General features: G+C 37.0%; 1 protein-coding gene across 3 annotated transcripts in view; it reads right to left on the minus strand.

Moving 5' to 3' along the window:
- The window catches only part of FRY (FRY microtubule binding protein), a 327,509-nt gene that overhangs the window by 142,408 nt on the left and 160,039 nt on the right, over positions 1 to 25,062 (minus strand). For all 3 annotated transcript variants that reach the window (XM_061171162.1, XM_061171164.1, XM_061171163.1), the window contains 8 exons: positions 23,370 to 23,509; positions 16,860 to 16,950; positions 16,553 to 16,632; positions 16,355 to 16,435; positions 11,329 to 11,497; positions 8,554 to 8,646; positions 8,361 to 8,459; positions 6,584 to 6,685 (listed from right to left, as the gene is read on the minus strand). In XM_061171162.1, the coding sequence (XP_061027145.1) occupies positions 6,584 to 6,685; positions 8,361 to 8,459; positions 8,554 to 8,646; positions 11,329 to 11,497; positions 16,355 to 16,435; positions 16,553 to 16,632; positions 16,860 to 16,950; positions 23,370 to 23,509 (855 nt within the window). The remainder of the gene's footprint in view (positions 1 to 6,583; positions 6,686 to 8,360; positions 8,460 to 8,553; positions 8,647 to 11,328; positions 11,498 to 16,354; positions 16,436 to 16,552; positions 16,633 to 16,859; positions 16,951 to 23,369; positions 23,510 to 25,062) is intronic.

The raw sequence follows: 25,062 nt of genomic DNA on the forward strand, positions 1-25,062 counted from the left end.
TTTTGCTCCCATAGAGACTGAAGAGCCAAGTGGCTGACTTAAGTTTTTATTTTGTTTTAACCGTGGATCCTGTACCGGTAATTGCTTTGTAGCATTTCAAGGTGATATCACTGATCACTGCAATTCTCTCCTAAAATGATTTCCCTTGTTCTTCTTCCATTCTCGGCATTATCATATGATATTCTTAAACTGCAACCATGATTGTTTACTTCCCTGCATTTAAAGCACTTAAGTGGCTTCTAATCACCTCCTGGACGACGTCCAAATTCCATGATGTGGTGCATGAGGGGCCTTTGGTGACCTGGCTCCCCCATCACCACCCTCCGCCTCCACCCCCACTGTGCTCTGTGCCATAACATCCCTTCTGCAATTCATCGAATGCCTGGAATGCCTTCCTACCCTTGTTTTACTTGGAAAATTCCTACTCCCCAGCAAGATTCATTAGGTGTCACTCCTCTGTTACGTTCCCCTGCCCCTCTACTCCTTCCTCCATCCCAGAGAGATTACCAAGTGTTCCTGTTCTGTCTTCTAGAATGTTGTTCTATGCCTTTACTTGTATTGATATGTTTCCTACCAGACTGTGCGCTCCAGGAATTTTGGGTTGTTCATCTCTGTGCCCTCAGTGACTGCCATACAGCAGGTTATCAGTAAATATCAAATTTTTTTAAAAAAAGCAAACTGTGAGTAGTAGCTGAACAACGTGATGCATAAGCAAAATGTCTTTATATAGAAACTGTACAAAAGGCAACCCTTAGTACGTAGCTGAAGCTAATGGACATGATATTACTAAACATCTTACACTTGTACAGCATTTTGATATTTCAAAAGTACTTTCATAGACCATGACATCAATTGGGAGATTCTGTCATTGACAGAAGCCAAATCACTGGCTCAAGTCTTCAAGCCAGTAAATAACAGGTGGGATAGGAACTGACTTCTGGTCCAGTAAGGACTGTTTTCTCAGAAACTGGAATGTGTATATTACAGGACACTTACTATATCAGGCGTTGTTATCAAAGTTGTACACATATTAACGCTTTTTAATTCTCAGAACCATAAAGTTGATACTGTTATTGTATCCTTTCACAGATGAGGAAATCAAGGCCCAGAGGGGCTAATAAGTGGCAGAGTCAGCATCTGAACCTAAGCAATCTGGCCCCGGTGTCTTCCAAACATGAATTTTCCCACTTCAGTGGAAATATTATATGGAGGCTGATCAAGTATGCTGCTGGCACCTACTAGACTGTACTCTACTTGAAAACAGGACATTTTCCTCATTGTCTGTGTATGTCAACAGCAGCTAACATAACAAGGTCTTGATATATAGTTTCAGGATTTTGACACTTTTAACCTATGTCTCAAACCACCGACTTCTGTGTCAAAAGTCTCCACTCCAAGATGGAAAGACTATTCTATTCTTCCACTGGAATACGCTTCTCAATTAATTAATTAACCAACAACTTATTTATACCAGCTCTGAGGTTACAGTGATAAAACTGTTCAAGAATCTAGTAGGTTTCAGAATGGATCTTCCCTGGTCTCCTGCATCTCATTTCAGTGCTGGTCACGGAAAGACTTCATGTGACATGTCAACCTGCCCAACACCATGCCCACCTTCTTTAAATTGTGCTTTTGATTTAGTTAAAGCAATTCAGTGTTAACAGTAAGAAGTAGGGAGCACTGAATTCACTGATAACTTGGCTAGTGACAGGGTCATTGGACAGACCCATGTTTCCCATGATCCATCAGCTGACCACTTGCACCCAGTCACCCAGGCTGCTTATGAATATGCAAATTCCTCGGCTGCACCCAGACATTCTAAACCAGAATCTCCGGAGGTAGGTTTCAACAAGTTGCATTTGTAACAGGCTTCCTTAGAGATCCTTATGCACACAGAGGTAAAGATCCATTGATTACAGATCAATAAATAATTTTAGTCTTTTTATCTTGTTATACTCAAAACTCTTCTAGATTTCTTTTCCATTGCAACTAAAGCAATTGAAGTAAACCTATTTCTTTCTCATATTTCCTTGTATATCACAGTCAACACCTTCCTTCCTTTTGATACCTGAATCAATTTACTCTGATCATAATTCAATCTTTTTGATGACTGTATTATCCAAATAACATATGTGCTATAGTTCAGGATAACCTCTAAAATTCCTGTACCAAAAATTTACAGAGATTATTTTTCTATTCATTGGCTGAATAAATAAGGCATTCACAGAAGGTAACACACCTGTCATCTGATCACTAATTTTTGGACTCAATTTGTGTGCACTATTAGAATTTATAAATTCCACTTTGAAATCTGCCTTTGACAGATCTGAAACATAGATAAGAGATTTTCTCAAGTTTATAGAAATAAAGTTAATATTAAAGCAGTATAAATATTTCTTGAAAATTAATATTTAAATAGCTAATACTGCATCACTTACATTTGATATTTGCAAAGAGGATAGTAGTTGTTTTAAATGGTACCATACATTTTAATGCATTCAGGCAATGACTGTGGAATCCTTAATATATTACTCAATCCTTCCCCTCATAAAATAAAGATATCATTAATACCCTTACTTTTATGTGAAAAGTTAAGAAAAAGCACTCCTTTAACTTCGTAGTGATTATTACACACAAAGATATATTAAGTGCCAAACACAAGTTTCATCAAAAAAATTTATGGCAATGAAACTTTGAGACTCTTAGTGGAAAGCAAAAGACCTTCCTTGTCCCCTCCTCTTCCCTGCCCCTCCTGAATCCGTAATTCTCTATCATCATATCCTATTTGATTTTCTTCATAGCAGTTATCACTATCTGAAGTTTTTTTCCTCATCTATTTGTTTACTTGTTTCCTGTCTGTTTCCTCCACTAAATTCCAAGGTCTAAGAGACCAGAGTGTTACTATCTCATTCATCACTTATTCCCAGCACCTTGAACAGTGCCTGGTACATTTCTAGTGAAGAATTGTTGACCAACTGACTAAGCGAATGCATTCAAGTCCCAGTGCAAATAGTGACTGAGACAAAAGAAGAATCCTTTTTAATTCTGTACTTTGGTTTCTAGTACTATGAAGCTAAGCTGACTAATGCCTACCCTTCAGATGATATACCTTCAATATTGCTATCTGAGCAAAATTTTTAGAAAAACATAACTAATATCATGAAAGCACAGGGGGAGGTCAATGCAGCCTGTGACATTGTCATTATAATCCATGACATGTATGTAAAGGCCCTACTGCTGGCCTGGCTCATAACAGATCTCCAATTAATGAGACATGTTGTTATTAATTATACAGTAAATAGATTTCTTAACTTTTGAGGTTTCTTTTTTTGTTTGTTTGTTTCTGTGATCAAGACCTCACTGGTATATTATACTCATTATTGTAAGAAAAAGGAAATTTAAAGATTCTCCCAATTATATTATCCATTTTCCAGAATAAGAAACTTGTACATAGTTATTATGAGCACAATAATTATGACATTTTAAAAGAACTATTAATAAATGGGGATTCATGACAAAAAAAAGTACTATTAAGTCAATTTTTCAAAACATATTTCCCTTTTTCAGAATGAGATATATTATGGCAGATGTGAAGGGAATGTAACATTTTAAAATAGCTCAATATGTTCAGATTCTGACATAAAACACACAGAAGAAAAAAGTATTGGTCACTACTTACCAGGGGTTCCTGAAAGATGTCAAGGTCGTGGTGAGAAGGTGTTGTAAACTTCTCACCACTTTACAAGGGTCTATTGCTAATACGTGGTTGACCGAGTTAACAAGTGTAAATAAAGACTTCACGTTTGTGTTACCAAAGCAGCCTGCTTCTGACAGACTGACGCTGAGGATAAACCAGGGCACTGACGTTAAATGAGCATTGCATCTGAGAGCTTGTTTACTTTGAAAGCAGATTTTTCACACTCACACACATTTCTATTCTGCTCTATGTCATGTTGCCACCTTGATGGCTCTCCCCTGCAGAACACATCAAAGGTGGCTACCAAGTTCAACATGTAAGGTTCAAACACTGGGTTCATTATACTTGAGTACATATAGGGGATGGGGAGACAAGTAGGGGAGGGGGTGCAGGGAAAAAGGGATGGTGACCAGAGGAAAGAGCTGGATTGGTGGTCCTTTCTGAAATGATATGTTTGGCTCTAAATCCCACAAAATACTGAAGCCATTCAAGACAAAGTGTACTCCTAAAGCCATGTTAGTTTTTCCTCAGGTATTTCTTCCCTGTCGAGGACACTTGAGGAGGTTTGGAAGGTTTTCTGTATATTTTTAAATGGTCCCATTTAATCCCTACTGGGTTTAGTTCTAAATACGTGTGATACAATTTTATTCCGATTGTAACTCATCAAAGATCTTTCTGTATCTTTTACCCTTGAGGAGGTGAATTCCAACAATTTATTACCCATAAAGTGAAATATCATTGCCTTTCCGTTGCCTAATAACTACCTCTTTCATGCTTCATGGATTACCAGACCTCCAGAAATGGCACAGGTAACTCCCTACTCCCAACTTTTACATCCCTCCTTGTCTGCATCACGCATTTTGAAACTTCATTACATATCCCCCAATGAAATGCCAAGTTCCTTGAGAACAGGGACCCTAGATCTAATTTTTATATAACTGACATCCCTATCTTTCCCATTTCCGGCACATTCCCTAGCACCTCTACTCTTTCTGATCCTATTGCCTTTCCGTTTGAGAAATCCTGATGCTTGAAATGTTTGCACAGGGAAACACCATCAGCGTGCAGCCCTTCTCTAGGGCTGTGTGTAACCCTGTTATTAAGTCTTTTTGGTGGGCTTCGACCAGACCTTCAAACTACATTCTAACTTTAAAGCAATTAAGTTCAAAGTAAGATTATGCTGCTGTATTTCAAAAGCAACTCCGGACACCAAGAATTTTGGTCTTTTTGGCCACAACAGTAAATTGTCAGGCAAAACACTATTTTGATTCTAACTAAAATTCATCACAAACACATTTAGCATAATATATACAGAAAAATGAACATTCTTAATCATTTCTCTTTTTGTTTCGTTTTGAACAAAATGACCTTTTCCTCTTTGTGTAAAATGTAGAAGAAAAAAATATTTAAATGGAATAGCTGAATAACTTAAAAATGGACCAATATAACAAAAAAATGACATTGGGTTACGCGTTGGAGGCGTTTGACAGATGGATAAATCCCTGAATCAAACATCTGAAAGTGGCCATTATATAATAGCTGATACCCTGAAAAACACTGTGTTTTCCAGAATTCTTAAAAGCTAATTCTATATCCACTGCTATTATATTTCCCTGCCAATTTGAAGAAAATAAACGATTCTAATCTTGGATTTCACAATCAGCTTTTAGAGCCAGTACATAGCTGGTGCTTAAAACAGCCCCAATGCAGACTATTGTGTCATTATATGGTAAATGCCAAAATAATATAATTAATCTTGACCATTTCACCAAATTAAAGGGTCTTAGAACAAAAAAGACAAGGCAATATGTATAAGCACATACAGCATTTTATAACTAAGTGCATTTCAAAAATTCTAAAGAAGCAAGTATTAACCTTGTAAAAGGAATTCAACTCTTTGGATACAACTGAGAACTGTGAAAAATATGTGCTATTTGCACATATTAGAAACAGTGTTCATTTAGTTGTCTTTTATCAATAGGTCACTAAAACTTAAAATATGTTCACAACATTAAAAGTTATAAAGCCAATTTTAAAGCTAACCATTACAGTTGTTTTAACTGTAGGTTCCTCGGTTTCAGGCACCATGACTTGGTTCCTCACGTCACCCAGCATCTGAACAGCTGTTGTTCAGTGAATGCTTAGGACTGACTGGCACGTGGCTTTAACAGAACATCTTCAATCACAAATAACAGGGACAGGAAATAAGTGTTCTCTGCTACTAGGTCAATCCTCCCACAGAATGGAACGTTTTCCCCCCCAAATATTTCCCTAGCCTGGAGGAGGTTAGAGAAAGGCTGCAGGAGGTTTAGGTGAGCTTCTGCCAGTGAAGTGTGGCCTCCCTTTTTTTAATCATCTAGAAAAAGTGTGACCATAGATGCATATAGAGGGGCATTTAATTCTACCTTTAAAATGATCCTTCTTAGGGACCTCCCTGGCGGTCCAGTGGCTAAGACGCCACACTCCCAATGCAGGGGGCCCGGGTTCACTCCCTGATCAGGGAACTAGATCCCACGTGCTGCAACTAAGACCCGGTACAGCCAAATAAATATTAAAAAAAAAAAAAAAAAAAAAGCTTCTAAAGTGATCCTTCTCAGACAAGATTTTACAACATTGTAAATTGACTCTACTTCAATAAGAAAATTAAAATTTATAAAAGAAAAGATCTCCCCCCCAATTTGACATGATTTCTCTTAACCCCAGTCGCCTTTTAAAACTGACTATATTTAATAAGGAAAGCTCTTCTTAATATTTTTTTCATTATTCCAAAATAGTACAGGATCATTTCCCCTGCAGACATCAGGAGTCACTCTCAGAAACACACATACCAGCCTCGGACTCATACATATTTTTATAAAAGACTTTTCTGAGCCGACAAATACTAACTTTAAGGTTGGATAAGCAGTTGTTGAGGAAAATGTGCCACCTGTTCAGGAATAGCTGCTTCTGGCTGACGCAGAGCAGACAGGTCACCAGCGGGTACAAGGCCTGAGGAGAAAGAAGATGAGGTCACAGGATGATGTCTATTTCAACCAACCAGGTAACACACGCTCTCTGGAACCACCACCCATACATCTCCCCCTGTGTGCTGTGTGGGCCAGAATAAACAGGACACTTTGTAACACACCCAGGCCCAACAAGTGCCCTACAGAGGTGGCTATTTTGCAAATGCTGTCTGAGGACGATGGGGATGGAATACTCTAGAGTTATGTAGAGGGTAGAGAGTGAGTTCCATGGATCGTAAGTGGAAATCTGATTCACTGATTTAGTCTTCACTCATAAATTTTAAAAACAAACTATCGTAGATCACTCTCAATCCTCAGGAAAAAAAGCAGGAAGGCACACTGATTTTGAAAATGTTACTGGCTTTTTTGCTCATAAACATCTACCAGTTTGTCCCTGTCTTAGAGGTAGGTGTATGTGTTTTCCTTTGCATGCAATCTTCCTGTAATTAAGGAAGATTCCTAAAAGAAATGTTACTGCATTGGTAAACTCCACCCAGACAAATTTAACTGCAGGAGGAATCTGCTTACGTGCAAATAAACAGAGGTGCTACCGTGCTTTTCCTGCCTAACTGGGCAGGTTTCCCGCAGCAACTGGAGAAGACAGAAAAGCTTGTGGCCAGCCACCCAAACAATACACACGCAGAACCCACCACCATTTTGCTGAACCAGATTATGGCGCTCCCCAAAATTAGGGCTAGTGAAGATTTAAACAGAAATATAACTCGCTCATCCATTAACTTGAATTAGCAAAAATCTATTGCCACAATGAGATTCAGTGCTTAACAATCCATACTTATTTTGTTGTTGTTGTTAACTTAGTTTTAAACTGACTTTGAACTATTACTGCCATTGAGTGCAACTCTAATTCCAGCCAGTAATTTAAAAACAAAAATACAAGCAGTCACAACGACCACAGAATGTAGACAAATGAGCAAATCTGTCACCACTGCCAGCAAAGCAACTGAGTATTTGCTCAAATAATGGTGGTAATGTTCATACTTTAAAGATTAGCATAAACAATGCTAGAAACCAGCTACCTAAGCAACCTGCTTCCTCCATACTATCACAATTACAGCTGGTCTACCACCTGCTGATTCATAAACCAGAGCTTCATTTACCATGGAGGAAAAAAGTTGTGGTAATTTAAAAGACTTTTCTATGCTGCTCTTCAGTACCAAAGCATTCCCCAAAACTGTTTTCTCAGCCTTCAGAGAATCTTTCCAACGGCCAACTATCTGTGTCCCAACTCCCTTTCCTGCCTGGTTCCATTTTGATTCTGAATATCAGGATGGGAATTAGCCAGTGAAGATTCCTGGGAATTGAGAAAAGAAACTGTTGTTGTAAACTTTAGCCTTCAGGTTGAAAAAATACTCAGAAATTAAAATAAAAATTAAGTTAAACCCATCTTGAAAATAAACAGCGGAATCTTTAGGACTAGAAGGGTCCTTGAGGTGACATGGTCTAATACCCTTATGTTACCATGATTCAGTCATGGTCAATAATAGGTGGAAGCTCCAAAATTTGAGATGCTACCTCTCTTTGAGGAAGCTGTAGGGAATTCTCCCATCTGTGGAACCCTTATGACTCTCAAATAGATTTCAGCCTAGGAATTTTAGTCTCTGCAGTTTTTTCTTTTGAATTTTCTCAGAGTTACTAACCAAGGAATGCTTCTTTCGAGAAGAAAGTTCCAGCGTGGTATCATATAGGCTTTCAACAAAGTTTCTGAGGCAGGGAACATTTACTTCATTTTTAACAGCCTGAAATAGAGATGCATGTTTATATTATATTAATGAAATTGTTGCTTCTCTAATCCAATTTGAAGAAGTTCTTAAAAATGAAAATGTAACTCACAGCAGCAACTGGGACAAGAATTTCAACAAAAAGCCCAGCCAAGGCATGCTTGATATCTTTGTCTTTGACCTCGAGGAAGTAATGTGCACATTCCTAAGAAGTAGAAACAGAGTAAAGGGAGGGAGAAAGATTGAAATGTGCACAGAAATGTATGTAAGCAAATTTAAGCAAACAGATCTTAATTTAATCACACCCAGTAACACAGCATATTCCATAATCTATTAAAAAATCACTGGATTCAAGTATTTATATTTAAGTTCACAATATCTTCCAATGACATTTTACAAGGCTGGTTTTCTCACTCTCTCCCTAACTTCTATCCCCAAATCACTGAAAATCACTTTGTCCTTTGCTGAAAGGACAAAGCATCTATAACCAGCAAGCAGACATTCATCCACTGACTTACTGGTTGGTTCATTCAGTGACTCATTTGCAAGAAGTTTCTATTGACTACCTACTGTGTGGGGGGCCCTGGGGCCTTGATTAACCCACAAGCACAGATCCCCAGAGAAGGTAACCGTGGGAAGAGAGGCAGAAGACATTAACCTTATTTTAGGCCCTGACAGCCCCGGGCACAGAGCTGTTTACTTGTTGGGCCCTGACATTTTAGGCGTTTATTATTCAGATAGTTTCATGAGCAAGTCTGGAATGCTTCCCTTCCCCACCTCAGACAAGAAACCTTTGGAATAGTTTCTTAAGCAAGGATGTCTCTGCTTGTGGACTCCTGTCTACAAAAGGGTATTTTTGGCTGCCCGGGGAATAATATATTAGAAGAGTTGGCCTGTCCAGAATTCTGCCAGCCCCTTTCCCCTTCCTGGCCTTTTGGGTAGTAACTTACTGTGGTCTTTTTTAGATGTTGTTTTCATGGAAAGGTCCAAGGCTGCATGTATTTGTGATGACACTTTAATATCTGTATCAGCTATTACCTCTTATTTTCAGTCCACATTGGGACCGTCACCAACAACAGTTACTCAGGTTCCCAGTACATCAATATCATACTAAGACATCAGTCCAAGACAGGCACTGCCAGCATGGGAAGTCTTTGAGAGTTTCCCAGTACAGAATGGAGCTTTATGGTCCCCAGAATTGTGGCCCTTTTCCTACATTATTTTGCATACATATGTAAATACTGTCTCAAATCTTAATTCAAGTACATAGATACACAAATCATTAGCATGAGAGATAAAAATAGTTAGCATTTAGTGAGTCCTTTACCACATGCCAAGAATGCTCAGAACCACCTTCCAAAGTTAGTGTCATTATTACCACTCTGCAGACAAGGTAAGTGAAGCTGGGAAGGGTTAAGTGTGACTTGTCCAAGGTCACAGAGCTGGTAAGTGCTGAAGCTTGAATTCAAACCCAAGAAATTTGATACAGGGCCTATATTCTTTTTTTTTTTTTAACTGCTTTTTTGAGATACAGTTCACACACCATGCAATTCACCCTTATAAAGTATACAACTTGATAGCTTTTAGTATATTCACAATTGTACATCTTTCACCACAATCAAATTTAGAACCTTTTCATTATCCCAGAAAGAAACTTTGCACCTGTTAGCAGGCATCCCTAACCTCTGTATCCACAGCTCCTCCTCCAGCCCTACACAACTAATCTACTTTCTGTCTCTACGGATTTGCCTATCCTGGACATTTGCTATTATGAATAATGCTCCTATGAACGTTTGCATTCAAGTTTTTGTGTGGACATATATTTTCATTTCTCTTGGCTATATACCTAGAATTGGAATTACTGGATTATATAGTAATTCTAGATTTAAACATTTGAGGAACTGCCAAACTGTTTCAGAAGCTGCTGTGCTATTTTACATTCCCACCAGCAGTGTATGAGGGTTCCAATTTCTCTGCATCCTCACCAACAGATAACTTGCTGTTGTCTGTCTTTTTGCTCATAGCCATACTAGTGGGTATGAAGTGGTACAACCTACACTCATAACCCCTGTATCTAAACTCTTTATTAAGATCCTCACTAAATCTAATTCACAGCAGCATTAGAAAAAAAATCCCTTTAGATACTAAAGTTTTATAAGATCTAATAGAGCTGTGCGGACTTCCTTGGCATTCCAGTGGTTAAGACTCTGCGCTTCCAATGCAGGGGGCGCAAGTTGGATGCCTGGTCGGGGAACTAAGATCCCACATGCCTGCCTCGTGGCCAAAAAAACAAAACAAGACAAAACAAAACACACACACACACACACACACACACACACACACACACACACACAGAAAAACTAATAGAGCTGTGTATTCTGGGAAATCCTCATTAGCAATAATTCTTTTTTTTAGTACATAATGGTGAACACTGTGTCACAGACACCTAAACCTGTATGGTTTAGTTGAGATTTTAAAAATGGATTCCTTTTTATAGTATGAATAAAAAAGATATCATTCCTTAAAGTTCTGATGCCTGGAAATGTTAACATCGCCAACTCAATGCTATCGATCTCAAAAAGTAAAAAATCAGCTATATTTTATTGACAGAACAATATGCAGCCAATGGGTAAAAAAGAGAAAAAAAAAGTCTACAAATAAGATTCCACTGTACACCCTACTCCAAAGGTGATATGAGTTTAAAAATGAAACTAAGTGCCTGAAACTCTATTACTTGGTTATGAAGCCCTTTATGAATTATTGAGGAAAAAGCGTAGGATTTTTTCGTATGGGCGAGTGAATGGGTTCTCAGAGTCCAGGTCAGTCACTCTGAGGAAGGAGACGCTTCAAGCTGACAGCCGCTTAGTTCTCCTGCCCAAGACAGTACCTGCATAAACTGGAGAGAGGCCTCGAAGTCCTCCACCGGATACATCTTAATTCGAAAGAACTTCATCCCCATTATCAAGCTGATAATGCTTTGAACAACATATGGGCTCTGCTCTTTGTGCCGTAATTCTTTGAGCTCTGCCATAAATTTCTTCTTTACAGCAGGGAATCTAAGAAGAGAACGTGAGTGATTTATCAAATAATGGGTAGGAAAGTAACTGTAATGCAGGTCCCCAGCATCTAAGAGTGACAGGGCACAGTGGCGGGGACCTTCGAATCAGCTGAAGTACAATGGCTGTCATCTTGTAAAGGTTTTGATATTGAGGATTTAGTAAAGAGTCCCATCTTCTCCTTTCTTCTCTTATTCTATCAGATGCTCAATGTCTCCTTCAGGCTAGGGAGAAGATCCAAGGTTATTTAGAGCCTCTCAAAATGGTTCAGCTCTTAAACTGAGCATGATGAAAAGCTCCATTTCCTCAGGCTTAGCAGTTTCCCGGGTACTTACAGACCCCAAGGGCCCGAAGCATCCAACTGTGAGAAGATGAGCAATAACATAGGAGGCCAGGCATTTCTGACAATGATAGCAAATAACGCCAAGTAATATTCCTACATCCATTTCCACAGTTTTCTTTTGTTGCTTCTTTTATAATTTTAGGTTAATGATTATTGAAAAACATATTTTCAGGTTGAAGGAAAATCTAGTAACGGGAAAATTCAAATCATCTCTAAAAGATGAATAAGCTCTCTAATCATGTATGGGATTTTGCAAATAAAAAGACACAGTCCCCAAGGAACTTAAGGTATTTATATTGTTTGAAAGTAAAATAATATTAATAATTAATAACATTAATTACAACAACATTACCATAAAAAGTTTAAAAAGAGAATAGATCCTAAGTGGATGGAAAGTAGCAGATTGTCAAAGTGCCTAAGGGTAAAGGAACATATACAAACAAGTTATCCAAACTATTTCTGAGATGGCTGGTTTGTCTATTGGTTAAAAAAAGGAAAAACAAGGAAAGCATTCTAAGACTCATTGTATTTTGTTTCCTGAAACTATCAGCCTGAGTTTCTGCAAAGGATCAATTAGGAGCAAGGCATGATCACAGAGGGTAATTATGACTATAAAAGTTAAAGGCCAATTAATAGAATCCCAGAAGTTTGGAATCGCAACTCTTGACACCTCAAAGCAGAAATTTTAGGACATATAAGGGAGGTGGTAAACATACAGATATGGTGTCACCAAAAGGCAGTGCAAGAGGTGTATGTTTGGCAAGTTGGCTGTTACCGGCTTTGTGAGAGCTGGCAATTTTCTCATTCTCGGCTGGAATGCAGGAGGTTACATGGTGTTCATTTGGTAACAATTTGTTAAAATTGTTTGTATTTTCTAAACAACTTATGGATTTTTCTTTACGTTTGCTGCATACAAAAAAAAAAGGTTTTAAGAAGGCAATGGAGCAGAAAATAGGTAGTGAATGCGTTTCCATTTTATGAATGAAGAAACAGATTGGAAGGTCAAAGTGAAAAAGATGAGACTTTGTGATCTTCTGATGTGAATTCCAGGAATTTCCACTATTTTGTAGCTGCCTTAGACAGTCATGAGCTGTGAAATGCAGTCCCTGTCTATTTAGAACAGTATACAGTTTAACTGGAAAGATAAGACAATGTAGCACTGACCATGAGCCATATGAATAATAGTAATAATTTTAATAATAACCAGTATTATTATTTATGAGGTATGTTAGCATGGGCCTGGGACTTTGCCTGGATCTCTCTGGTCCTTCAGGGAGGTTAAATGCCCCAGGCCAGATCACTTTCTCATATTTCACACTGTCCTTTATGTGAATAATACACCTGAAGAGGCTCCGGGGGCACTGGAGAATGAAGGGGCTCTTTCCAGCTGGATAATCAAAGATTTCAGAGGTGATTTATGTTAGGGTAAAGGGTGAACAGAGGTTTTAGGCAGAAACAGATGAAGGACGGGAAGCAGAAATGGCATAGCAAAGCGACGGAAGTGACACTTTCAATCAAGATTATAAAAATTTATAAAATCTATAAAAACTAGATTTTTTAAAATTATATTTTATTTCAAATTATTTCCAAACACTAAAAAAAAAAAAATCTATCGTTTTAATTTTGAAATGTGAGACTTTAAAAGAAAAAAGTAACTTTACAGGTTAGAGTTATATTGTTTTAAAGATCACATGATACTTAGAAAGTGTGTTTTCCTTTTCTAATCCGTGACTAAAACAAGGAGAGGGAGGAAAAGGCAGGGTATTTGTACACCTCACCATTTCAGTATTCTCACAAGTTAGTGGCTAAAAGTCCATTTATTTCTCATTTAAAAATAAATATAGCTATCTTTTACTTTAAAAAGTCCCACATGACATAAACATGTTATTTTAAAATAAAAATAATCCAAAAATCTATTTGCACTTAAAATCTATTTTCTCTTAAAATAATTTTAGGGAAAAATAAATTTCTTTGCAATGACCACGCCTAGAGTGTTTAGTATTCTTAGGTAAATACAGTAACTAAATGATTACTCAGTCTTCTGCTTTAAAATGTATAGTATATATTATTAAAGTGAGAGTATAAGAATATATATATTGAAATTATATCACATAAAGAGAGAGCAGTTTTGGAATGAATCTTACAAGCAATCATCACTATTTAAATGAATATGTCAGATTTTAATCCAAAAAACTTACCTTAAAAAATCTAATTTTAACTTAATTGACTTTGAAAAAGTCAAGACCCTGGGTGAATATCACTTAATGGCAAAAAAAAAAAAAAAAAAAATTTTCCCTTAATGACAGGAATTGAGCACATTAACACTAGTAAGATTGAAAATAGTGATTCTGCTAAAACTTAAAGACCAAACTAAATATTAATATCTAAAGTCATAATGAAGAAGATATTTTATGTGCATTACCACTGTGATCTAGATATAAAATCTAAAATTAGAATTGTTACATTACTCAAGTTTATTTTTAAAAAAAGATAACCATCCTATACCAAATAGGCATACATCCTTTTTTTCCCCCACTGAGAACAAAGGAAGCAATAATTTTCTAAGGCGACAATAAAGTAATGGTCCTGGTGTACTTATGAGAAGAATGTAATGTGGTAATTTGTAGTATGACACCAGTTTAAGACTGTACTGTCTATCAATAAAGGTTAACTCTATGCTGACTGGTTAAGAATTTATCAATGGGATTACTATATATTACTGCAATTACTGCAAGAAGCCACTGGTGAAAGCGTTTTCTTGTGACTAAAAAGTACTAGAGCATTATCCAAATTGAAGCATTTGTTATAGCCTACTATTGCAGAATTGAGACAAATACTGACATGAAAATTTTAAAAAGTCCCTGTTGGCAAGAAAACACTGGCTCAGTGGATCATCAATCAGACCTAATACAGAAATTCCTACAACCTTAGAATGTTGCTTTAATTATGACGTTGTCTCTCAATTCATTCTCAACCAACTGAAAATCGGTGTAGCTAAGGCAAGTCATTCTATAGTAACCGATATTGTTATGTACATTTCACAAAACTAAGAAAAACACAAGAAGTCATTTCTGGCATATTAAACTTTCCAAATGATTGTATAAGAGAGTTAGGCTGGGGTAATTACAAAGGAATATGATGAGATTTCCAGGGTTTGACAAAGCAGCCAAAATACATATTAACAACTCATTTTTCTGATCTTTTCTAGGAATGAGGTAGAGACACATGAGTTAACTTGCCAGATAACTGCAGCTTATTCCTTCAAAAAGCCAATACTTTTATTATTTAATTGCAATGGAAATCTCTCCAAAATGCATTACACTTTTTTTTCATGAACTACAATTATTACAATGGGCTATAATAAAAGTACAATATATATTCTCATGCAAAATGGTCCAGGTAACTCTAATGTTTAGTTCTTATGTATGCTTTGGCCAGTTTCTCTTTCCTCTCTGTTGCTGTCAGTTTTTGAGCTTGATATTTCTCAGGGCGTCAGTGTATCTAAGTCTCTTCCATCTAGTACTGATGTTTTATGTGTTAGGAAAAAAATAGGTAGTCAAGATGAATAGACAAACAGGGTTAGATTAAATAAGTCACCTCAAGGAGTTTTTGGGGTCTGTTTCCTGAGTTCTTGACTATGTTTTGGCTAGCTAAAGGTGCTGAGTAAGTATTTTTAAAAATTTTGTTTTGTGATAAATTGAGTGTTTCCACACTGCTAAGTTAGGAAATTCCATCTCTTGAAGATACAAATCTCTCTGAGGGTTGCAATTTCACAAAGATCAGGGCATCACTGTTGCTCCAAGCTGGCCTCTTGGCTTGGATTCACATTATGTCTCTGGCTCACTTTGCCTAACCTAGAAATTCAGGATCTTGCCCGATTTGCCTCAGGGTTGAATAAGATGAAGATGGGTGAATAGGGTGTGACATCACTTTTGGAAGAAGTATATTATTGCTAATAGTCTAATACCACTTTGTTCTAGCCTGCTAAGTAGTGTTATGGGGCCAGATATATTTAGCAATGAGAATTTTCTGACTTGTTTCCATGACAGTGTCTTGGACATTTTTAGCTCAGCTGAATTAAGTAAGGTCTATAGTAAAGGGACATTCTAGAATGGAATTTTCCCACTCATGGATGCTATATCGTAACCACCCACTCATGGAATATAGAAAACAAAACTTTTAAAACTGATAAACTTCTTTGGAAAATTAAGCAGGAAGAAAAGTACTTTGGTTAGTTCATTTCTTTCTCGGATGCAATAGTCTGAAACTCATGGACTCTTGGTAGGATCTGGACCAATTGCCAAGTGAAAAAGCTAAAGGAGAAAACAAATTGGAAAAAGACTTGGTACTTGCCCTGGGGAGCTTCTTGTGAGATTCAGAGACAGGGCACACACAGCATAAATAAACCCTAGTTTCTGGTAAGCTCACACCCTCCCCCTTCCTGAGAGTAGGGCTGGGTTGGCACAGAAGAGGCACTCATGTTCTTATGGTGAAGGATTCTGAGGTTCACTTACTTAGCTTGTGCCAACACTCCAATGACTTCTGCATACAGGTCTGCCACAATGTGCATATTGGCAGTGTTAGGACCAAGGTACCTAAATAACATACAATTAGACAAGTTAGGAATACCCCCAGGTCATCTGAAAAGAGCAAACTTGATTTAGTTTTAAGTACCCAACTTCTTCAAATTCGAAGATGACAAATTACTTTACCCTTCTTTGTACTTAAAGTGCTTGAAAGCCAAGTTAATAACATCATGTATTAAACTGTCTATTACAGGATGAAGTGGAATCTGGAAGAAAAAAAAAAGATGGCTCTTAACTTGGAAGGGAATATTAAAGATCAAATCAGTAAGAGTACTTACAATGAACTATATATGACCTTTAACAATCAATAAATATAATTCATATGACATAGTATTTGAAATTCAAGAACAATTTAATAAACTTGACCTTAAAAACATAAGTAGTTTTTAGATAAATAAATCTTATCTAAAGTAACATTAAATTAATGACCTACCTGTTTCAAAACTTCTATTAATACTAAAGAAAAAATAAAATCAATGGCGAGGTCTCGTCTTTCCATTAAATAATCTCGCTGCTGTTCATCACTGTAAAATTTAAAATATTCACATTAAATGGGCACTGAAAATATCCTGAGAGTGATGTAATTTACCCAAAAATCTAGGACTCATCCCCAGGGGACTGCAAACCAATTTTGTTACGAAGAAACTGCAGTGGTAAATACACACTGAAGTTATTCCTATGATCAGTCTGGTGCAGTGGACAAATACTGGATTTGAATATTTGACTTCATGTTTTAAATATCCAACCATGTCAACTTGGGTAGCTATCTGTGAGTCTACAATTTCATCTTGTGGACTTTTCTAAGGTACCTTTCAACACAGGAATCCTATCCTCTGTAAAATGGAACCAAACATGATACAGGGCCCCGGTGCTAGAGGTAGACCCTGAGAGGATCTTGTGAAAAGAGTTAAACAATGGAAAGAAATAATATGATTACCTATGGAATCAGGACTGCAGTGGGAGGAGAAAGGATCAGCATTACATTTCGTTTCTTTCCCCCGTCCCTTTCCTCTTGACCTTTTGCCACTTGAGATTTATGAGAGGAAGAAAGAAGATGTGAGGGGGTGGTGGAAGAGAGAAAGATTAAAAAGCAGATGGAAGAAGAGGTAGGAGGGGCAAAGTGGAGCCATTTGAACTCATTCCAAAGTGAGGGAGCAGAATTATCACCGTCAGGAGGACAGAAATGTGAGTTCATACCCCCTTCCCTTCATTTCCTGCTTCTCTAATGTACTGAGAACTAATTTGGAATTGAGCAACTGAAGTGACTGCACAGTTCCTTAGCACAGAATAGTGGTTAAGAGTGTTGGTTTTGGGGTGGCGGTGTGATGAATTGGGCGATTGGGATTGACATGTATACACTGGTGTGTATAAAATTGATGACTAATAAGAACCTGCTGTATAAAAAAATAAATTAAAAAAAAAAAGAGTGTTGGTTTTGGTGTAGAACAGTCCTGGGTGAAAATTACGCCTCTTCTACTTATCAGTAATTTTTCCATCTACAAAATGGAAATAATAATAGTAATTATAGTAAGGTTTGCTTGAGTATTAAGAAAAAACGTGTATTTAGTAGAGTCTCCCAAACATACAACTGCTCAGTACTTGCATATTAAATAAAAGCAATGAGAAAGGATGACAGAATTTGGATTTGTCAGGCAGATATTTTCAAAATAAATCAAGACTATTTTAAATATGGAATGTTTTTCTCTTCAGTCAAGAGGGAATGAGAGGAAAGCATATAAAAGATATAAAAAAGAACTTTGGAGGAGCTCTGCAGCCTTGAGCAAGTCCAGTTAAGCCTGGTAGGTGACAGAGCAGGTCAACGAGGGAAGCTGCAGCTTTAACTTTCAAGGGGAAATGTATGGACCGGGCAGGAACTCATTCATTCAGGATCATTTACAAACAGTCCTGCCAGGAGAAAGAGCAATGGACCAAACCATCCATCTGGAGCCCTTCAAGACCCACTAGAACTAGAAAGTGCTGCTGCCAGATGAAGGGAGGAGAGGAAAACATATGGAGCTGCATTAAAAAGAGGGCGTCCACAAGTCTGACCCAGAAATTACATCATGGAGAAGAGAAACAGGAAGTCTGAAGACCACAGGGAGGGAAAACTCTCAAAGATGGCCAGCAGCAGTAGAGAGAAGAGGGCTATAGTAAGGGGTCTCCAAAAGGGGCCAGAGGAACTTGAAAAAGTAGCAAAAAAAAATCTTGGTAGAAACAAAATTTTAAACTCCTGATTCTGTTTTATTTAATAAGCCAATTTATGCTTTCAAATAAAAGGAAGACATATATCTTTCCAATAATGAATTCAACTTTATTGCTAGTTTGAGGTCTAACTGCCCGAGGCCAGAGGCATCTGACAAATTTATTTGGCAGTCAAAATGTTGATACTATACTAATCTTAGAAATCATAACCCAAATACACATCCATCACATTTGACTGTTTTCAGTTGCTTATGCTTCTTCCTTAAGTTCCTCTTTTCTTGTTTCTATTAAGAGAAACCCCCATTATTAGCTACATCATGTTCTAGAGACCCTCATTCTTTTGGCTTTGTCCCAAACACACATTCTCTCTCTCTTATTTTAAACTTTCAAGTGCTAACTAAAATGCAATTGAGTTGAATTTCACTGTCCCGATTCTCTGTTTGATCTCGGCAATTACTCTGATCTCCTGGAAATAATCAGTAATCCAACCTAAAAAGCTATTCTTTTCAATCCATAAAGAAATCAGTTCATGAAAAATCTAGTTTTAGTAACTAAATTCTGACAAAACAGGACAAAACTAAAACTCACTTAATTCAACTCACTAAAACCGCCCCACTCTCCACCCCTAGAAAGTTTTAGTATCTATTCATAAGCTAACATGAAATAGGGGGAAGTACTAAAATGACACCATTAATTTATTAATCATACAGGCTGACCCATTTTCAGACACAGGATTGAAATTTTACCTTTAAATTTGATACATTAAGAATATTTATAAGGATCATACACCATGATCAAGTGGGGTTTATTCCAGGAATGCAAGGATTCTTCAATATACGCAAATCAATCAACGTGATACATCATATTAACAAATTGAAGGAGAAAAACCATATGATCATCTCAATAGATGCAGAGAAAGCTTTCGACAAAATTCAACACCCATTTATGATAAAAGTCCTGCAGAAAGTAGGCATAGAGGGAACTTTCCTCAACATAATAAAGGCCGTATATGACAAACCCACAGCCAACATTGTCCTCAATGGTGAAAAACTGAAACCATTTCCACTAAGATCAGGAACAAGACAAGGTTGCCCACTCTCACCACTATTATTCAACATAGTTTTGGAAGTGTTAGCCACAGCAATCAGAGACGAAAAAGAAATAAAAGGAATCCAAATCGGAAAAGAAGAAGTAAAGCTGTCACTGTTTGCAGATGACATGATACTATACATAGAGAATCCAAAAGATGCTACCAGAAAACTACTAGAGCTAATCAATGAATTTGGTAAAGTAGCAGGATACAAAATTAATGCACAGAAATCTCTTGCATTCCTGTATACTAATGATGAAAAATCTGAAAGTGAAATTAAGAAAACACTCCCGTTTACCATTGCAACAAAAAGAATAAAATACCTAGGAATAAACCTACCTAAGGAGACAAAAGACCTGTATGCAGAAAATTATAGGACACTGATGAAAGAAATTAAAGATGATACAAATAGATGGAGAGATATACCATGTTCTTGGATTGGAAGAATAAACATTGTGAAAATGACTCTGCTACCCAAAGCAATCTACAGATTCAATGCAATCCCTATCAAACTACCACTGACATTTTTCACAGAACTAGAACAAAAAATTTCACAATTTGTATGGAAACACAAAAGACCCCGAATAGCCAAAGCAATCTTGAGAACGAAAAATGGAGCTGGAGGAATCAGGCTCCCTGACTTCAGACTATATTACAAAGCTACAGTAATCAAGACAGTTTGGTACTGGCACAAAAACAGAAATATAGATCAATGGAACAGGATAGAAAGCCCAGAGATAAGCCCACGCACATATGGTCACCTTATCTTTCATAAAGGATGCAAGCATATACAGTGGAGAAAAGACAGCCTCTTCAATAAGTGGTGCTGGGAAAATTGGACAGGTACATGTAAAAGTATGAAATTAGAACACTCCCTAACACCATACACAAAAATAAACTCAAAATGGATTAAAGACCTAAGTGTAAGGCCAGACACTATCAAACTCTTAGAGGAAAACATAGGCAGAACACTGTATGACATAAGTCACAGCAAGATCCTTTTTGACCCAGGTCCTAGAGAAATGGAAATAAAAACACAAATAAACAAATGGGACCTAATGAAACTTAAAAGCTTTTGCACAGCAAAGGAAACCATAAACAAGACCAAAAGACAACCCTCAGAATGGGAGAAACTATTTGCAAATGAAGCAGCTGACAAAGGATTAATCTCCAAGATTTACAAGCAGCTCATGCAGCTCAATAACAAAAAAACAAACAACCCAATCCAAAAATGGGCAGAAGACCTAAATAGACATTTCTCCAAAGAAGAGATACAGATTGCCAACAGACACATGAAAGAATGCTCAACATCATTAATCATTAGAGAAATGCAAATCAAAACTACAATGAGGTATCATCTCACACCGGTCAGAATGGCCATCATCAAAAAATCTAGAAACAATAAATGCTGGAGAGGGTGTGGAGAAAAGGGAACACTCTTGCACTGTTGGTGGGAATGTAAATTGATACAGCCACTATGGAGAACAGTATGGAGGTTCCTTAAAAAACTAAAAATAGAACTACCATATGACCCAGCAATCCCACTACTGGGCATATACCCTGAGAAAACCATAATTCAGAAAGAGTCATGTACCAAAATATTCATTGCAGCTCTGTTTACAATAGCCAGGACATGGAAGCAACCTAGGTGTCCATCATCGGATGAATGGATAAAGAAGATGTGGCACATATATACAATGGAATATTACTCAGCCATAAAAAGAAATGAAATGGAGGTGTTTGTAATGAGGTGGATGGAGTTAGAGTCTGTCATACAGAGTGAAGTAAGTCAGAAAGAGAAAAACAAATACAGTATGCTAACACATATATATGGAATCTAAGGGGAAAAAAAAAAAAAAAAAGAGGTCATGAAGAACCTAGTGGCAAGATGGGAATAAAGACACACACCTACTAGAGAATGGACTTGAGGATATGGGGAGGGGGAGGGGTGAGATGCGACAGGGTGAGAGAGTGTCATGGACATATATACACTACCAAATGTAAAATAGATAACTAGTGGGAAGCAGCCGCATAGCACAGGGAGATCAGCTCGGTGCTTTGTGACCACCTAGAGGGGTGGGATAGGGAGGGTGGGAGGGAGGGAGATGCAAGAGGGAAGAGATATGGCAACATATGTATATGTGTAACTGATTCACTTTGTTGTAAAGCAGAAGTTAGCACACCATTGTAAAGCAATTATACTTCAATAAAGATGTTTAAAAAAAAAAAAAAAAAAAGAATATTTATGAGAGATTGCTAATTGGTATGGGGTTTCTTTTTGGGGCGATAAAAATATTCTTGAATTAGGCAGTGGCGATGGCTGCACAACCTTGTGAATATACTAAAAACACTGAATTACACACTTTAAAAGGACACAGTTTATGGTATGTGAATTATATCTCCATTTAAAAAAATTCTTCTTCAACTAAAATAATTATTCAACATGCAAAAGTTATTAATCTCTCCCCGAAACAAAATGATAAGTAAATGAATCTTGAATAAACTCAAGCATATTACAAAATGAAATGACAAGTTCAGAGGAAATGTAATTTGGTAAAATAACAGGTCTTCAATTTCAAGAGAAGTTTACATATTTTTAAGTACTAGGAGTGTCAAGAAAAATGAGAGGGATAAATCACTCACAAGTAGTAGTTAATATCTGATTTTCTGAGTGATTAATTTCAGTTATATTGTCTTTAAAAGCATTAAAAAATGTATAACCCATGTGGAGAAATCTAAGCGCTTTGAAAAATCTCTTGTTTTTTTTAAAGAAAGGTAAATGTATTAAACTTTCTTATATTTGCTACCTTGCTATAATAGGTTGATTTCAAACATATGAAATTATACATATTTACCTAAAATTCTGGGGGACATACATTCATTGGACAGAATAAGAATCTTAAGTTTTATGGCTGAAGAACTCATGTAGCAGCAAGTTCCACTTTTCAAGTCCAATAAACAAAATTCTCAGCTAGAAGGGAAGTTAGAGATGGGGTGATCTGACTTCCCCCTTTGCTCACGAAAAGGCTGGGAGCTGGGGAGCTGTTGGGGAGCTGGCCAAAGTCACATGGCTAATTAGTGGCAGCTCCATGACTACCTCTAAGGTCCAACCCAGCGTCCTTTGCACTACAGTACCCTGGGCACTCAAGGTTACGAACGCAGATCCAAATATCTAGGCAATGTTGGGCAGGGCCTGCTGCAGGCTTTCTGCCTTCAGGTGCAGACTGGAGGAGAGAGGGCCCAGGAGAGAAGCAGGCAAGAGGGTTACCTAGGGTCCTTGACACCCTGCCCCCACCACTGTCAAAATAAGGCCGTGTAAGAATTTTCAACCTGTGACAGCTGGCAGTGACAAATACTCCAAATGTGCCACCTGCTAGACAAGGTGGTGCTCATGTGTAAAGAGGCAGGAAGATCTAGAAGCCACCCAACTCCCACTTTGATTTGTTTCAAGAAAGAAAAGAAAAGAAAAGAAAGAAAGAGAGAGAAAGGAAAGAAAGAGAAAGGAAAGAAAGAGAAGGAAAGAAAGAAAGAAAGTAAAAGAAAGAAAGAAAGGAAAGAAAAGAGAAAGAAAGGAAAGAAAGAAAAAGAAAGAAAGAGAAAGAAAGACAGAAAAAACTATAATCCTCATAATCCTTACATAGAGAAGTGTACCTTTTGGATTTATTGCTGGTTCTTGGTCTGTATTCATGTGATTCATCCTCAATGCCATTTTGCCTTTTATACCAGTCAAATAATGTACGTAGAATGGAAGGCAGGCAGTACTCAGAAAGGGAGCTCATTGAACTGATGACCTACAGAGAAAAGCAGGCGATTAAAAAGCTTTGGTGGCACTGCCAATTACTGAGAAACTTTTTATTTCACAAATAACTCCAAACCATAGTCACTACAAAATTTTCTTATTTATCACGGTCCTCTCCTTAATAATCTTTAGTAGTACATTCCCAAGAACCCGTTTCTTATTGTTGACAGATGTTCCTAATATAATAACTTTGTGGTTTAAGAAAGATAATTACTTTGACTCCCTTTCATTCTAGAAATCAGATGTTAATTGCATACAGGTTATTCATGGACTGCAAAGAAATTATTTTCCCACAGCATCTAAGAAGTACAGTGACTGGTACTTCTTAGGTCCTCAAAAATGCTTGTTATATAAATAAATACATTAATTAATATGATTACCTTAATGGCTTAGGTGAAATAAGCAATTCTATCCCCCAAACAAATAACCTAAGTGGTAATGCAATGTATGGTTTTCTGCCAATAATCATTCATAAACTAATCTGAGGTGTGCCCCAAATTAGACTCAATGAATCAGTAGCAGTAATTTACTCTGTATTACATCAAAGGCAAACATCTCCCCTCTTTAAACAACAAACATACCTTTGATAGATGAGTTATTCTACTTTCCTTATTTTGGAAAGATTCCTGATCTTTTATTAAGTATCACTCCTCAACTGAACTTCAGTCCATATCTCATATTATAATACATGCAAAAATGAACTCAGAATGGGTCATAGACCTAAGTATAACACCTAAAACTATAAAACTTCTGAAGAAAACATAGGGGAAAATCCTTGTGACTTTGGGGTAGGTGAGGATTTCTTAGGGATCAAACCAAAAGCAAATTCCATGAGAATTCGATATATTGAAAATCAACAAAATTAAAAGTTTAAGCTTTTAGAAGGATGCTGTTAAGTGATGAAAGGACCAGCCACAGACTGGGAGAAAATATTTGCAGAACACCTCTCTGATAAAGGTCTTATAACCAGAAGTGAGATAGGTTTTAATTATTTAATTAACAAACAGTATAGGCAAATCATAACACCCAGCACTGATGAGATAGGAATTTATCTCAAGTACATAATTAGAGATGAGTAAGAATGTTCAGGACAGCACTACTTATTATAGCAAAAAAATGGAAACAAATGTCCTGCTATAGGTAAACGCCTGAATCCAATGTGGAATTTGATGTAGATTATCTATGAAACCATTAAAAATCTCATTTCAAAAATATTTAATGCTATGAAAATGTTCATGATATGTTAAGTGAAAAAAGTGCAAAATCATTTAATTGGTATGATCCCAATTTGATAGAGACCCATATAAGTATGCATATATAGAAAATAAGACCAGGAGGAAATATACCAACATATTAAGAGTACATATTACAATCAGGAGAGATCTCAGGAGAGAGATCACCAGAGGGAGAGGGTAAGTGGGAGTTTAAAAAAAAATGAAGGTAGGATTTTACCTGGGCCTTTTGAAAAGAAAGGGTAGAAGTTTGAAATGAGAGTCAAGAAAGAAACTAAGCAAGGAGCCTAGCAGGAAATCCTACCGTCATGAA

This window comes from Eubalaena glacialis, chromosome 16, assembly GCF_028564815.1.
Source record: "Eubalaena glacialis isolate mEubGla1 chromosome 16, mEubGla1.1.hap2.+ XY, whole genome shotgun sequence".
NCBI lineage: Eukaryota > Metazoa > Chordata > Mammalia > Artiodactyla > Balaenidae > Eubalaena > Eubalaena glacialis.